Raw genomic sequence first — 18,546 nt, forward strand, 5'->3', positions numbered from 1 at the left:
GAATGTTCCCTTCAAACTCTAAAGGGCAACCCATCACTAGACGCTTAGCCAAAGCAGATTGGCCCGTCGGAGTAGAAACAGACATCACTACGTCTAGTACAATGCATGGTAACTTATGCCTCTTAACAAAACGTGCAGAAATGAACCAGCTTCCGCTTGGTTCGTCCCCGAACCATACCGTACTAAGAGAGGTCGGCTTTGATACCATTTGTAACGTCCCACTGTATCAAGACGGGTCTTTTCAGCGTGCTTTTGTCCTCACTCACACGCACCCTGAGAAACTTCCCAGGGGGTCACCCATCCTATAATTTTCCCAAGTCAAGCACGCTTAACTTTGGAGTTTTTATGTGATGAGCTCCCGAAAAGAAGATGCACCTTCTTGATATGAGCAGTACATATGAAATCTTTTAAACCCTCATCAACCATGTAGTCCCATACCTACACAGTCTCAGAATCCCTCTCATTCCGGCACGGGATCGGTTCATTCATGTCTCCCTCCGCCTAGAAGCCTACCAGGAGCCGCTCATTGTCCGTGCAACCTCTTGGCACCGGCGATCACTCCCTGCCTCTTCAGCCCCGGGCGTCACAAGTCCAGTGAAGCTCGATAGGTAATCAACATATCTATTCCCAAAATGCAATCAAAGTCGTCCATCGCCAGGACCATGAGATTCGCTAACAGAATGTTCCCTTCAAACTCTAAAGGGCAACCCATCACTAGACGCTTAGCCAAAGCAGATTGGCCCGTCGGAGTAGAAACAGACATCACTACGTCTAGTACAATGCATGGTAACTTATGCCTCTTAACAAAACGTGCAGAAATGAAGGAATGAGATGCACCAGTGTCAATAAGTACAAGAGCAGGTATACCATAAAGCAAAAATGTACCTGCGATGACTTTCTCATTCTCCTCCACAGCCTGATCATGCCTCAAGGCAAACACCTGGCCAAAAGCTCGTGGCCTCAAATGAGAACTCCCAGCAGGCTGTCCCTGCGACAGCTGCTGAACGGTGGCCTGAGAACCAGATCCTGAACCAAAACCAGAACCACCTCCCCCAGATAATGGACAATCTCTCCGGATATGACCAGTCTCTCCACAATGGAAACAAGCTCCAGAAGCTCTACGGCACTAGTCGGATGGATGGTTCTTCCCACAGTGATCACACTTGTCCTTCTTAACGAAACGGACAACACCAGCAGAGCCAGAGGAAGAAGTAGATCCAGACTTCTTAAAAGTTTGGACACTGGGACCCAAAGAACTAGCAGGCCTCGACTGAGGGATAGACTTGTTCCGCCGAATGCTGTCCTCCGCCTGGTGACAACAGCTAACCAAACCCTCGTAGGACATGTCGTTGCCAACCGCCACACGGTCATGGATCTCAGGGTTAAGGCCCTGAAGGATAGATTATACTTCATCCCAGAGCTGTCGGCAATCTCGGGGCAATAGTATAGCAGATCAAATAACTTCTGCTGATACTCATCGATAGACATGGCTCCCTGTCGCAGACTCAGTAGCTCGCCTGCCTTCGACTGACGGAGTGCAGGAGGAAAATACAGCTTCTGAAAAGCTGTGCGGAACTCGGCCCAGGTGGCCACTCCTTTCGCCGCAACAAAAGGTGCAGAAGTAAACCTCCACCACCTGCGCGCACGTCCATCCAGAAGATAACCCAGGGTCTTCATCTTCTGCTCCTTGGTGCATTGGAAAGTCTGAAAAGTCATCTCCATGCAGTCTAACCAGTTCTCCGCATCCTCCGGAGACTCACCTCCAACTAAGGGCTTAGGACCCATGGCTAAGAATCGATGCACAGTAAAACGCTCGTCGTCATGATGACGATGACTCCGTTCTCGACGATGCTCTCGGTCGGCATCACCCCAACGCCCACCAATACTGCCATGAGAACTTTGGTCATCACGATCTGCCATCTACAAAAATACCTCATGATAAGACTAAATCCCAAGAATACTTTTGCATGCTCTGATACCATAAATGTAGTGACCCTTACCCAGATCACCTACTAACAGAACTTAGGCATGCAATTAACTTAATTAAAAGGATATCAAAATAAAACTGCGGAAACCATAAACATTACACAATCCCAAGTAAAGGAATCTGTAATTTATCCAAATAATATACAACCAAATCGAATAGCTGTATCAACCTCAAAACAACAAAAATAAAACCTAGAAGAAGCTCCAGCTGGTCAACCACTGACTAGCCCTTCTTGGATCCACCCGCCTCGTCCAATCGCAAACCTGCCCCTTGGAATAGGGTGTCCAGAAACACAGAGTACGAGACGTGAGCATAAAACGCTCAGTACGAGAGTATTTTTATACATGCATGCAAAGTGAACTCCCTATAAACTCGAGGTCAAGGATCAGATAACAGAGACAGACCGGGCCCTGGTATGTAGCACGCTGTGTCGTCGCTTCAGGAGGTGGCTCCCATATCGAAATACAAGTGGATAAGCCGGACCCAAATCGATGAAAGTCCAACCACTAACAGGATAGGGAAAACCCAACTAACAGACATCTCGAAGGAGATAGCTCAGTATGCAAATGAATGCAACATAAATCAATGACATATAAACCATGCAGTCACATAATACATGCATACTCACACTACAAGAAAAAAGGCTAAAGACAACGGTGAAAAACCGTTGTCGTAGGCCTTTCAAAACTGTTGTTAAAGACTATGTTGTTAAAGGGGGTGCTTAAAGAAAACGGTGAAAAACCGTTGTCCTTAGAGTCAAAGACAACGGTTTTTCACCGTTGTAAAACCGATGTCTTTGCTTTCAAAGACAACGGTTTTTCACCGTTGTCTTTGAATACCCCTTTAATAACACAGTATTTTACAACAATTTTAAAAAGCCTACAACAACGGTTTAAAAACTTTGTCTTTTTTTAGATAAAAAACAAAAAAAAATTTAAATACACAATAGCTAGTATTACAAATAATTTAAAATAGAAAATTCAAAAATAAAATTTAATATACAATTTGCCAACGTTCGAAAATAATATTTACAATACTCTAAAAAAATTCAAAAACAACCAATAAAATGACTACAAATGACACTAATAAAACAAAAGTCAAGCAACACAACCACCAAAAAGATCTTAGAAAAATGTTCAAAACAAAAAAAGCTCTTAGAAGACTACAGAACTCTGATAAGCTGATTTTCCCATCTTCGTCGATATTTGCGGATCAACAGAGTTCCTCAGACACGTGTGCTACCATGCAACAAAAGAGCACAAGTTGAGGCTTTAATTTAAATCAAACGACAACATATTTTCACAAAATTTTTATATTTTGTGAATGGTGTAAGAATAGATACTTCATGCTGATTGTCTAATGTCATAACGTATTGCAACGTCAACTATTTTTAAAGAATTGGATCAGTCCAACCTCGTAGCATATGATTGTGATGATGTCTCTATATATTTGGTTCTTTGCATAAAGTAAAGTGCTTTAATAGGGATAAACACAAATACTAAGCATTCTAAGTTCATCTGGAGTTATAAATCCATCTCCATCCACATCGAATTTTTCAGTGTTGCTATCGATCTACTCACACCCCGCAGTGTATATATATATTAGCAATATACAATGAAACGACCCTAACTCTATAATAAATAAATATGCGGAAATTTTTTTTTTTTTATACTACTAAATAAAATATGTACATATATGCCCATACATATATGCACAGAATAAAATATTTAAAATAAATACATGACTAAATAAATGAATAATTAAATACTTAAATAAAAGGCATTCTTTAAATTAAATAAATATCTGAGTCAACCCTATAATTTAAAATATACTGCATAAATAAAATAAATAAAATTGTGTGCATGCACTAAAAATACTTAATAAAATATTCAAACATCTCAACCCATAAAAATATTAAAAATGTATCATAACATCATGCACGGTGACTCAGAAGCTGTCACGGTCACGGGGCTACTGCAGCGCTGCTCATACGTCCTCACCACCGGTAGGAATAACCTGCTCCTCTACGTACTCACCTGCACCATATCAGTGTAGTGAGCCTAGAGGCCCAACATGCATACTAACAAGGGTTTAAAATAATTTAAATCAATTTAATACTAATACATACATATACATGAATGAGCATGCTTTAAAATTACATAACTTAACTTACTTAAATAAACATAAATACATAATACATAACATACATACTTGAGTTGTTGAGCATTTATTTTCTTAACATCGAATGGTCCTATCCGTAAGTGTGACCCATAGTGCGACTGATCAGTCTAAGAAACCATCGTACGAGGCTGGTGGCGAACCACCCATACATAAATGGCAGAAAACTGCCCATACATAAATGGCAGAAACTGCCCATACATAAATGGCAGAAACTGCCCATACATAAATGGCCACACTACTTCAATTTCCACCTAAAATATTTTATTTGCTCAACCATAGAAAATTAAATCATAACATAAAAATTGATTTCATGAATGCATGTACTTAAATAAATTGTGTGTCCTTCATATATATTTAATTTAATTTTCTTACTAACATATAAATATTAAAAATAACTTAAATGCATAAAAATAATTAAATATATAATCAGGACACATGCAATTTTCTCATGGTTTGATACAGCTGCTGGCCCTAGACAAGCAAGCCCATTAACTTAAGACTTGGCCCATAAACATACTTAAGCCCAATATCTTAAACTTTAAGCCCAATTAATTAATCTAAGCCCAATTAAATTAATTAAGCCCATTAAATTTACACTAAGCCCAATAACACTTAAACTGGCCCATTGGGCCCAAAAACCCAAAGACTGGCCCATTAACTTTTATGGGCCCAAAAGCCCATAAAATTAATGGACTAACTTAATTAAAATTTTAAAAGTCCAAATAAAATTATTTGGGAGTCCAAATAATTTTATTTTAATTTAATTGACTCAAAAACCCATTAATTCATAAAATATTTTAAAAATAAAAAGACTCGAGCCCGGCCCACCAAACCCAGACCCGGACCCACTTAACTCGACCCACTAACTTACTGACCCGACCCGAGCCCCTGACCCAACCCGGACCATGCCCAAAAACCCTAGCCCGATCACCCCCTTCCCAAGACTGTTCTGCCACTGTGAGCAGCAACCGAAATCCCCGGCGGCCGCCTTGCTCCGACCACCCACCGGCCAGAGGGCTACCCCTAGGACTTAGCTCACATCCAGGCCTTTCCAACAAGCCAAGAACCAGCCCAAACCGTCGACTATGGAGTGAGAACGAAGCTCTGCAACCCGGCCCTTCTGCACTGTCGCGCAGACCCGAGCAGCTGCGGGAGAACCGTTCGTTCTCGAAGCTCCGACCACGAAAGACCATGAAACCTCTTGCAAAAACTTAGAAAACTTAAAGGGGTTCTAACCCAACCGACCTTACCCAAAATAGTGGCCTGAGGAAGGAGAACGAAGCTCCCTTCCTTGACACCCTAAACCTGCGCGAACAGCACAGATTTTGTGCAGCCATGCCCAGTCTCTTCCTAGCCATCTCCAGCCCATGTCTGACCCTACCACTCGACCCTAGGGACCCCAAGGAACCCCTCTAACCATGGACCAGCAGACCACCTAGCCATGGACATGAAAAACATGAGCATGCATATGAAATCGAAGAACAATGCGCCTAAAACCACATAAATCGATTTTTCTGAAAAAGTTTTCAAAAGATTTCGATGCCTACCATAACCTACATAATATATACTGATATGACGTTAAAATGAGAAGGAAAATCATGCCTTTCACCGTAGATATGGATATAACACGTGTAGGAAGGACTTCGGGACGACGGGACGACTTTGGCTTGCTTGGAACCTTGAAAACCGGCTATGGAGTCTTCTTGGAGGTTGGTTCGAAGAAGAAGAAGATGGTGGAGGTGGATGTCGGCTGATGGAAGGAAGAAAATAATCGGCTAGTAGGGTTTTAGGTTTTAATTTTGGTGTTAATTAAATATAGGTTTAGTAATTAAATATAAAAGGTTTTAAATATTAAATATATAACTTAAACTCTTAATTAAACTTTAGAAATCTGATAACATAAAATAAATCTCGAAATAATAATTTAGGGAAATTTTAAAAATACTAAAAAGTCAATATTTTGACTAATTTTGGATAAAAAAGACCCCTAAAATTAAATAAAATTAAATACTTAAAATTTTGAGATAATAAAACTCAAAATAATATTTTAAGGCTCCAAAAAGGCTCATAAAATAATTTGGCTAGAAAGTTGTCATCTCGTCCGTCCACGGTCCCGTCTACGCGATTAAATAATAAAAATACTAAAAATCATAAAAATCACTAATTATGGGTTAAGTGCTTAAAAATAAATTAAATCATGCATAAATACTTCACATAATTATTTAACCCATAAATCATAAATTTAAATAATTAATTATCCTAATTATGCAGGCGGATTTACGTATTTAAAATTACCGGGTGTTACAATTCTCCCCCCCTTAAATTGAATTTCGTCCTCGAAATTAAAGTACTTACCCGAACAACTCCGGATAGCGAGTCCTCATATCCTCCTCGGTCTCCCAAGTAGCTTCCTCCTCCGAGTGATTCAGCCACTGGACTCTGACCATCGGTATGACCCGCGTCCTAAGCCTCCGCTCCTCTCTAGCCAAGATCCGCACTGGTCTCTCCTCGTATACAAGATCCGGTGGCAACTGTAAGGGCTCGAAATCCAACACATGCGACGGGTTGGAGACATATCTCCGAAGCATGGATACATGGAAAACGTTGTGCACTGCCGCTAGCCCTGGAGGTAGAGCCAAACGATAGGCCAACGTGCCCACTCGCTCCAAGATCTCGAATGGCCCTATATATCTCGGATTAAGCTTGCCTCTCCGCCCAAAACGCGCTACTCCCTTCATAGGTGACACCTTCAGGAATACGTGGTCACCTACCGCGAACTCCAAATCGCGTCGTCTGGCATCCGCATAACTCTTCTGCCGACTCTGCGCTGTCCTCTTCCTGTCTCGAATCTGCGTCACGATGTCAGCTGTCTGCTGCACAATCTCTGGACCCAACAAAATCCTCTCACCAACCTCATCCCAATGCACCGGAGATCTGCATCTCCTCCCATAAAGTGCTGCATAAGGAGCCATACCTATAGACGACTGAAAGCTGTTGTTATAGGTAAACTCCACTAATGGCAGTCTAGTCTCCCAAGATCCTCGAAAATCGATGACACAAGCTCTCAAAAGATCCTCGAGAACCTGGATCACTCTCTCGGACTGACCATCTGTCTGGGGATGAAAAGCTGTACTGAACAAAAGTCTAGTCCCCAAAGCTGTGTGCAGACTCTTCCAAAACGCTGAGGTGAACCTCGGATCTCTGTCTGATACAATAGACACTGGTATGCCATGCAGTCTAACAATCTCTATGATGTAAAGCTCTGCATACTGTGTCAAAGTGTAAGTAGTCCTTACCGGCAAGAAATGAGCTGACTTGGTGAGTCTATCCACAATCACCCAAATCGCTGTACACCCTCTAGTACTCCTCGGTAAGCCAACCACAAAGTCCATCGTAATATTCTCCCACTTCCATTCCGGAATAGGGAGAGGTCTAAGAAGTCCTGCTGGACGCTGATGCTCTGCTTTGACTTGCTGACAAGTCAAGCACTCTGACACCACTCTCCCGATGTCACTCTTCATCCCAGGCCACCAATACAATAACTGTAAGTCTCGGTACATCTTCGTACTTCCGGGGTGAATGGAGTACGGAGATGCATGAGCCTCTGCTAGAATCTCGTATCTCAACTGATCAACGTTCGGTACCCACATCCTCCCACGGTACTGAACGATGCCATCCTCCACTGTATACAAGAGACTACCTCTGGCCTCATCTCTCTGTCTCCATCGTTGTAGCTCCTCATCAGTGGACTGTCCCTCTCTAATCCGATCTCTCAAAACTGGCTGCACCGTCAACACTGACAAGCTCGGTGCATGGCCGCTCGGATAGCACTCCAACCCAAACCTCTGAATCTCGGTCTGTAGTGGTAACTGTACAGTCAAACATGATACCACTGACGACTTTCGACTCAAAGCATCTGCTACTACATTAGCTTTACCCGGATGGTAGCTAATGTCACAATCATAGTCCTTCACAAGCTCAAGCCATCTGCGCTGCCTCATGTTCAACTCCTTCTGGGTGAAGAAGTACTTGAGGCTCTTGTGGTCGGTGAAAATCTTGCACTTCTCGCCGTAAAGATAGTGCCTCCAGATTTTCAACGCAAATACCACTGCTGCAAGCTCCAAATCATGCGTCGGATAGTTCTGCTCATGAATCTTCAACTGTCGCGACGCATATGCGATAACTCTGCCACTCTGCATAAGTACTGCGCCCAAACCAAGCTTGGACGCGTCGGTGTACACCACTAACTCCTCATGTGGCACTGTCATAGCTAACACAGGTGCTGAAGTAAGTGCATCCTTCAGCTGATCAAAACTCCTCTGACAATCTGGACTCCAACTATACTTCGCGTTCTTCTTGGTTAAGAAAGTCAAGGGTACTGCAATAGAGGAAAAACCCTTGATGAACTTCCTATAGTATCCTGCTAAACCCAAGAAGCTACGAATCTCCGAAGCATTCTTTGGAATCCCCCAATCCCTCACTGCCTGCACCTTGGACTGATCCACTACAATCCCATCTCTAGAAATAATGTGGCCTAGAAACGCCACCTGCTCCAACCAAAACTCACACTTACTGAACTTTGCAAACAATCGATGCTCCCTCAAAGTCTGCAAGGCTGTATGCAAATGCTGTGTGTGCTCCTCAATGCTCCTCGAGTAGATCAATATGTCATCAATGAATACAATGACAAACTGATCTAGATACGGCTGGAAGACACGATGCATGAGATCCAAAAAAACTGCTGGAGCATTGGTCAACCCAAAGGGCATCACCAAAAACTCATAGTGCCCATACCGTGTCCTAAAGGCAGTCTTAGACACGTCTGAATCTCTGACTCTCAGCTGATGGTAACCAGATCGCAGATCGATATTGGAGAATACCGAAGCTCCCTGCAACTGATCGAATAAATCCTCTATCCTCGGTAGTGGATACTTATTCTTCACTGTGACTCTGTTGAGCTCTCGGTAGTCAATGCACAATCTCATGCTGCCGTCCTTCTTCTTCACAAACAACACTGGAGCTCCCCATGGAGAAAAGCTAGGACGAACAAAACCCTTCTCCAACAGCTCTTGAATCTGCTCCTTCAACTCTCTCATCTCTGTAGGAGCAAGTCGATACGGTGCCTTAGAGATAGGCACAGTATCCGGCAACAACTCAATACTGAACTCCACCTCTCTCACTGGTGGAACTCCTGCAACATCGTCAGGAAAAACATCTGGATAGTCACGTACCACCTCTATATCTGATAAAGATCTGCTAGAAACATCTGAGGTAGTGACCACACTAGCAAGAAAACCCGGACATCCATTGCGCAACAGTTTCCTCGCACGAACAAGTGATATCATCTGAGGAATACTGCTAGACTGAGATGCAAAGAAAGTAAACATCTCACCTCCTGCTGGCTTCACTGACACTGTCCTACGTCGGAAATCAATCGAAGCTCCATTAACTGATAGCCAGTCCATACCAAAAATCAAGTCAAACCCAGTCAATGGAAGAACCACTAGATCTGCTCGAATGGAGTGTCCCTGCAGCTCCAATTCCAAATCCCTGATGACACTAGTGGTAGTGATAATCTGTCCGGATGGCATGGTAACATCGTAGCCACTGTCTACAACCTCCGGTGAAATGCCTATCCGTCTGATAAAATCTCGGGAGATAAACGAATGCGTGCTCCTGAATCTAGCAACGCAAACGTGGAGTTGCCTCCAACTAGAATTCTTCCTGCACGCAGAAAATATTTCCAAGTAGCTGCACCAAAATCTTAATTTACCCAATTTCACCCCTAAGGACTACTCGTCTCCGAGGCATATTGCATCACCCCATATTTCTTTACGTAAATCGCCATGCATAACTAAGTGGTTTAAAATTAATGCTAACTTAAATTCTAGAAATTTAAATCATACTATAAACATTAAAACTTACAGACCGGTAGCGTGGATTTCTGAGCTCGCATAGCAGTAGTGACCCCTCCAAGAACCGTGCTTTGATACCAACTGAAACGACCCTAACTCTATAATAAATAAATATGCGGAAATTTTTTTTTTTTTATACTACTAAATAAAATATGTACATATATGCCCATACATATATGCACAGAATAAAATATTTAAAATAAATACATGACTAAATAAATGAATAATTAAATACTTAAATAAAAGGCATTCTTTAAATTAAATAAATATCTGAGTCAACCCTATAATTTAAAATATACTGCATAAATAAAATAAATAAAATTGTGTGCATGCACTAAAAATACTTAATAAAATATTCAAACATCTCAACCCATAAAAATATTAAAAATGTATCATAACATCATGCACGGTGACTCAGAAGCTGTCACGGTCACGGGGCTACTGCAGCGCTGCTCATACGTCCTCACCACCGGTAGGAATAACCTGCTCCTCTACGTACTCACCTGCACCATATCAGTGTAGTGAGCCTAGAGGCCCAACATGCATACTAACAAGGGTTTAAAATAATTTAAATCAATTTAATACTAATACATACATATACATGAATGAGCATGCTTTAAAATTACATAACTTAACTTACTTAAATAAACATAAATACATAATACATAACATACATACTTGAGTTGTTGAGCATTTATTTTCTTAACATCGAATGGTCCTATCCGTAAGTGTGACCCATAGTGCGACTGATCAGTCTAAGAAACCATCGTACGAGGCTGGTGGCGAACCACCCATACATAAATGGCAGAAAAATGCCCATACATAAATGGCAGAAACTGCCCATACATAAATGGCAGAAACTGCCCATACATAAATGGCCACACTACTTCAATATCCACCTAAAATATTTTATTTGCTCAACCATAGAAAATTAAATCATAGCATAAAAATTGATTTCATGAATGCATGTACTTAAATAAATTGTGTGTCCTTCATATATATTTAATTTAATTTTCTTACTAACATATAAATATTAAAAATAACTTAAATGCATAAAAATAATTAAATATATAATCAGGACACATGCAATTTTCTCATGGTTTGATACAGCTGCTGGCCCTAGACAAGCAAGCCCATTAACTTAAGACTTGGCCCATAAACATACTTAAGCCCAATATCTTAAACTTTAAGCCCAATTAATTAATCTAAGCCCAATTAAATTAATTAAGCCCATTAAATTTACACTAAGCCCAATAACACTTAAACTGGCCCATTGGGCCCAAAAACCCAAAGACTGGCCCATTAACTTTTATGGGCCCAAAAGCCCATAAAATTAATGGACTAACTTAATTAAAATTTTAAAAGTCCAAATAAAATTATTTGGGAGTCCAAATAATTTTATTTTAATTTAATTGACTCAAAAACCCATTAATTCATAAAATATTTTAAAAATAAAAAGACTCGAGCCCGGCCCACCAAACCCAGACCCGGACCCACTTAACTCGACCCACTAACTTACTGACCCGACCCGAGCCCCTGACCCGACCCGGACCATGCCCAAAAACCCTAGCCCGATCACCCCCTTCCCAAGACTGTTCTGCCACTGTGAGCAGCAACCGAAATCCCCGGCGGCCGCCTTGCTCCGACCACCCACCGGCCGGAGGGCCACCCCTAGGACTTAGCTCACATCCAGGCCTTTCCAACAAGCCAAGAACCAGCCCAAACCGTCGACTATGGAGTGAGAACGAAGCTCTGCAACCCGGCCCTTCTGCACTGTCGCGCAGACCCGAGCAGCTGCGGGAGAACCGTTCGTTCTCGAAGCTCCGACCACGAAAGACCATGAAACCTCTTGCAAAAACTTAGAAAACTTAAAGGGGGTTCTAACCCAACCGACCTTACCCAAAATAGTGGCCTGAGGAAGGAGAACGAAGCTCCCTTCCTTGACACCCTAAACCTGCGCGAACAGCACAGATTTTGTGCAGCCATGCCCAGTCTCTTCCTAGCCATCTCCAGCCCATGTCTGACCCTACCACTCGACCCTAGGGACCCCAAGGAACCCCTCTAACCATGGACCAGCAGACCACCTAGCCATGGACATGAAAAACGTGAGCATGCATATGAAATCGAAGAACAATGCGCCTAAAACCACATAAATCGATTTTTCTGAAAAAGTTTTCAAAAGATTTCGATGCCTACCATAACCTACATAATATATACTGATATGACGTTAAAATGAGAAGGAAAATCATGCCTTTCACCGTAGATATGGATATAACACGTGTAGGAAGGACTTCGGGACGACGGGACGACTTTGGCTTGCTTGGAACCTTGAAAACCGGCTATGGAGTCTTCTTGGAGGTTGGTTCGAAGAAGAAGAAGATGGTGGAGGTGGATGTCGGCTGATGGAAGGAAGAAAATAATCGGCTAGTAGGGTTTTAGGTTTTAATTTTGGTGTTAATTAAATATAGGTTTAGTAATTAAATATAAAAGGTTTTAAATATTATATATATAACTTAAACTCTTAATTAAACTTTAGAAATCTGATAACATAAAATAAATCTCGAAATAATAATTTAGGGAAATTTTAAAAATACTAAAAAGTCAATATTTTGACTAATTTTGGATAAAAAAGACCCCTAAAATTAAATAAAATTAAATACTTAAAATTTTGAGATAATAAAACTCAAAATAATATTTTAAGGCTCCAAAAAGGCTCATAAAATAATTTGGCTAGAAAGTTGTCATCTCGTCCGTCCACGGTCCCGTCTACGCGATTAAATAATAAAAATACTAAAAATCATAAAAATCACTAATTATGGGTTAAGTGCTTAAAAATAAATTAAATCATGCATAAATACTTCACATAATTATTTAACCCATAAATCATAAATTTAAATAATTAATTATCCTAATTATGCAGGCGGATTTACGTATTTAAAATTACCGGGTGTTACATACAAAGCTGCCAAACATGAAAATGCTTGTGCTAACTAGGATATAAATTTAAGTTCCTTGTTATATTAGATATAATTAAATGCCAAATAAATTAAATTCTGAACACATTGTAAACTCCATGCTTCAAGAAAATCAGGATAATTCCCTTCTATGCAAACCCGTATCCACCTACCCATAGAAACATGTCTTTTACAACATTTCTTAAAGCTTTTATTTGAAATTAAACACAAAAAACGAAATTTAAAACCACCCAGAAAAGGAAAAAATTCAGATATTCTCCAAAAACAGCAATAAAGCAAGAGCAAGAGCAAGAGCAAGAATCTCATACCCAAATAATTCCCACATGAAACCTGACATCCTGTTTTGGGTCACCAATGGGAAATGAAACACGTACTTGGATAAATCCTGGGAAGTTTTACGTGAATCACGAGAGTATCACAATGCTACGTATATACACAGACAGATATATTTATTAATTAGTATTTTATTTTATATATCTTAAAAAGTTAGTAAATGAGAATTTGTATGTTTTATGTACTTCTCAGAGGGCTGGCTCACAAAGCATAAACAGAGTATTAATTCGGAGGGCTGGCTCACAAAGTAAGAAGTTGGGGCAATCCAAATCAAACAAAGAATCTAAGAAGATCACCAAAGAAAGGGAATGTCACAACAATGAAAAGGGTAAAAGCTGCAAATATTTAAACCATGATAAGATTCTCACCTACATCGCTAAGCACAAATCCAGAAGGGGTGATGCTAAATCTCTTCAAAATCGTCCTCTCAAACAAGTCAAATACCGACATTGCATAAACCTGTAGGCACAATCTTTTAGTCAAAATTTAGTTACGCATGAAAAACATAAAACATATAAAAGAACCCACGAGAATCTTCCTACAATATTTGTTGCCAATATATGAGCGCATAAGAACATCCATAACGACCAATATTCTAATTATCAGAATCCAAACATGCCCATATCTGGCCTATATGTAGAAGAACTAGTCTTTATTGAATCCGATGATCTTATTTTCAGCTACAAGAACAGATATCCCTATATTCTCTAGAAGCGTGACTTGCTCTGCAATAGTTCCTGCATTAAAAAAACAAATCATCGGAAACAAACTGTCATTCTCAAGTTTACACTAGCAAATAAACTGTAAAACAAAGTATCACGGCAGAAAGAAATTCCTTTACCCAACAAAAGCTTTTCCAATTGCGTTTAACCCAGTAATTGCTCTCAAAAGCAACGTATTTTGACTAAAAATCCACATGAAAAACACAGACAGCACAAGAAAATCTCAAAATATGAATTGAAACATCTTGTCAAAATAAAAGTGGCGACCAGATTCAGGAATTACTTGTCTATCAAGAGGATGCCTGAAGTCATCCGCATCATGATCGCGATTGACAAAGGACGAAGAATCTCGACACAAAATACTTACTCTTCCTCGACCATTAAAACTGAAAAGTACCAGAAATCCCGATTGTACGTTTGTTTGTGACATGAGAACAGAAACTAATTCTTCAAGCGTTATTATCCAAAATCCAGATATCAAGAGAAATTAGGGTTGCTGAAATCTATATATATCCATGTATATATATATATTTATTTATTTAATATGTTACAGCAAAGGGATATATTATAGAATATTAAATATCTAATAAACAAGATGCTCTGAGCATGCACCAAGCTTGGGTTGCCCAAGTAGTTGAGTCCACCCTCGTTGAACCTGCTGTTTGGAGAATTTGGACAAAAGTCACCTAAAATGTATTTCAAAGATTAATATTACTTAGATTCCAACATGTGAAAAGTTAATGAATAGATAACATCAGCCTTGGCATCCAACAAAAATTGACATCAACTTAACCTACAAGAATATATCAAGTATGGATAATATCGTACTGCTATTTTGCCACTGATATCGGATTGTACCACCATCAATGCTGCTCCAAATTTGTCTAAAACAGAGGAGGAATTGAGTAAAAACGGAAAAAATGACAAAATTGAAAAAAAAAAAACAGAACGAGAACAAAAACTAAAACAAGAAAGCATGCCACACTAAGGAAGTATTATTGCAGCAACGTCTTCTTTAACCGCAACATATATATACACTTAACTTTTCATTTGACGGGTAGGTTATATCAAAATGAATCCTATATGGAATCCGCGGGGACCTACTGTTTATATCACATATATACTATAGATTTAACAGGATAATCACATTTTACCCAATTGAAAAACTCAAACTTTCAAAGTAATTATAAAGTTTACCTTCTTGAAATTTCAAATCTTTGCACATATATACACTTCGAAGCACTTTGGCAGTCCAGGACTGGAAGTCTTTGGCAGCAGCTTGAGCAATCTTCCATTTAAAGGCTTCCTTTGTAGCCACAACTACCTATTCTGCTCTAAGCAATGGTTCCGCCGTGTCTTCTTGAATTGATCTAACATTATCAGGATCCACCAACCAATTATATATACGAAGTACAAACCCACTCTAATCAAAGGTTCTCAGAAATATTTCAGTATAAAATAATTTGAGTACGAATAAAAGAACTAAAAGAATGAAATCAAAGATTGATAGTGTTCCTTTGGCACCGATAAAAAAAATATGGGTCATCAAATTTTCACTAAAAGACCATCTCAATTCAACCTGTTGGAGATCAAGAAGAAGGAAAACAAAATGGAAAACCAGCAATAAACAGAGCAAGGACCATTTGAAGAAGAGCAGGATCTGAGTACTAGCACCAACACGCCTTTGCATCAAAAAAATCATGACACTAGGATTTATAATAAAACAATTAGATACTAATAAGAGACGAGGTGGGGAGTGTGGGAGAATCCATACATATGCATTACAGCCAAAGATTATCAAAACATCAAATTGACAGGAAAACTAACATAGTCAATGTTTTTTTTTTTGAAAAAAAAATCATTTAATATAATACTAAGATAGTTAATCTTCACTGTAAACCAACACTCGAAAGGTGGTAATGAATTAATAAACATGTACAGTCTAGGAAAAACGACCATGCCAATGATTAATTATCGCAGTAACAAACAAAATGAGAAAAATGAGGTAACATAAGAAGTGGAATTTGAATACAACAAAAAATATCAAATCATTTGGGAGCTAATTCCCAAGATTGTGGCAATTAAATCATTATGTGCCGACGATGAGAAGTAAATGGTAAATTAGACTCTAGAAAACTCTAATGAGAGCAACACCAATCTAGTGCATATACAAATGCTGAAAGAAGGTTAGAGCAAAAAAACATACATTTTGCCAATGACAAATCGAACAATGACAACCTTTTGATCCTCCATCTTTTTCAAAGATGTACCTATATACATATATGTAAACTTTTTAACAGAAACAATAATTCCTATCAACATCACACTTAAATAATTCGACATCTACAAGAATAACAGATTTATATATCAATAATAATGCGATAATTGCAATAAAATTTGAAATAAATCAAGGGGATACTTTTTCAACTCCAAGCAGCCCACTGAACCTCACGATAACGAACTAAAATATCGAGTTAAAAGCTGAAAATAAGCAAAAAAAATTGTCCAACTCAAATCCAAACTTATCTGAAATCCGAACAATGCGCTACTCTGTCGAAAACTCCCCGAAAAAGTGAAACCAGCTGCAAAATTAGGGCTTGGAGTAGGATAGTTCCAAGCTTCAAATCCAACCTATAAACAACCAAAATATCATAGAAATGGCGAGAAAGCGGTCAGAAACTAAAGAAATTGGGATTGGAAGAAATCGTGCAAAACAACTCGCGAACACACTTCGTCAAACTCTATTTCTTGCTCAAAAGTGTCGATTGAAGGCTTGAAATGAAGCTTAGGGTGCGAGCAACAAACCCCTAAAATGATTTCAGATTTCAGGCGAAAGTGGACAACGATTTGGTGCAAGGAAGGTAAAGAAGATAACGGAAGGGAAGGGAACGGGAAAGGATTTGGGTTTGGGTTTTTTTCCTTTTTTTTGGGTAACGTGAATGTATATATGTATAGATATACTAATAATTTTTTTGGGTAACGTGAGTGTATATATGTATAGATATACTAATAATAATAATAATAATAATATAGATATACTAATAATACTAATAATAATAATAATAAAGAGTGTAATGTATATGTATTTTAAAAAATAATTTTTTTTTAAAAAAATAATAATAATAATAAAAGAGTGTAATGTATATGTATTTTAAAAAAATCATTTTTTTTAAAAAAATAATAATAATAATAAATAAGTGTAATGTATATGTATTTTAAAAAATCATTTTTCTAAAAAATAATAATAATAATAAAAAATAAGTGTAATGTATATGTATTTTAAAAAATCATTTTTTTAAAAAAAAATAATAAAAGGCAACGGTTTTTAAAAACCGTTGTTATAGGTTCAAAAAACCCGCTCATAGACAACGGTTTTTAAAACCCGTTGTCTTTGACTATAAAAGAAGTCCAAAAAATCCGCTCATAGACGTTGTCTTTGACCTATGAAAGACAACGTTTTTTAAAAAACCTTTGTCTATGAGCGGGTTTTTTGAACTTATGACAACGGTTTTCAAAAAAACCGTTGTTAAATGGAAAAAGACAACGGTTTTTCAAAAAACCGTTGTCTATCAAGTGATGTTGAATCCTTATATTCTTGTAGTGTCAGTCAGGATATCTCGAACAGTACTTCTGTACCTCAAAACAGTGCAAGCTCTACCAACTCTAGGTCCACGCCTATAGTCTGCTCTACACTGCCAAATGATACTACTATCATTAAAGTGCTCTAAAAGCCTTAACTAAGCTATTGCATACTCCTAAATATTTTTAAGAAGCAAAAGCTATACCTTCGTACGTCGTTAGCCCTTTGATGTCGATGCCTCCAGAACTTGGGCACAACTCTGCTACGACTTCCGAATGCCTCGCCGACCGCCGGGTCAAGCCTAGGAAGGCTAGAACAACTCGAATAGACTAGAAAGGAGAGGGAAATACTCGGAATTGGCAATTGGAAATGAAGCCTCGGCCCTCTATTTATAGACAACGATCGGAACTTCCGATCCTTGATCGGAACGTCCGAACCTCGATCGGAACGTCCGATCCTGCTATCAGAGCTTCCGAAGATCCTGATCTTCCACGTGTCAAAATATCACTTGTTGACTTTGGATAGGGCAATCGGAGCTTCCGATCCCGATCGGAGCTTCCGATCCTGCCACACGTCATGCATGACATAATATCGATCGGAGCTTCCGATCCTGTTCCGAACTTCCGAACCTACCTTCGGAGCTTCCGAAGAATCATAATAAAATTTTTCTTTTTTTAAATTTTTTTTTGGGGCCAAATGCGAATCCGACCACTTACATGCCTTATTTATGCATGCAAACTCGAGAGAAAAAATGTTTTTGCCGTGAGAATCATCAATTTACTCGATCGTTTGCGCTACGTGCCGCACGGGGCCGCCCGCCCGTGCCCACGGTGCTCCCAACATGGGCACCCAT

The 18,546-nt window shown here is 39.3% G+C and overlaps 1 protein-coding gene across 1 annotated transcript; it reads right to left on the bottom strand.

The window, feature by feature from the left end:
• Window positions 1–13,305: 13,305 nt before the first annotated feature.
• On the bottom strand, window positions 13,306–15,467 carry LOC140888054 (uncharacterized). The gene is made up of 7 exons (XM_073295726.1): window positions 15,311–15,467; window positions 14,942–14,997; window positions 14,726–14,799; window positions 14,397–14,499; window positions 14,233–14,295; window positions 13,764–13,850; window positions 13,306–13,443 (listed from the first exon to the last, which is right to left on the bottom strand). The coding sequence occupies exons 1-7, from the start codon at window positions 15,336–15,338 to the stop codon at window positions 13,306–13,308; spliced, it is 549 nt and encodes a 182-aa protein (XP_073151827.1). The 5' UTR covers window positions 15,339–15,467.
• Window positions 15,468–18,546: the final 3,079 nt, after the last annotated feature.

This window comes from Henckelia pumila, chromosome 3, assembly GCF_033568475.1.
Source record: "Henckelia pumila isolate YLH828 chromosome 3, ASM3356847v2, whole genome shotgun sequence".
Classification (NCBI taxonomy): Eukaryota; Viridiplantae; Streptophyta; class Magnoliopsida; order Lamiales; family Gesneriaceae; genus Henckelia; species Henckelia pumila.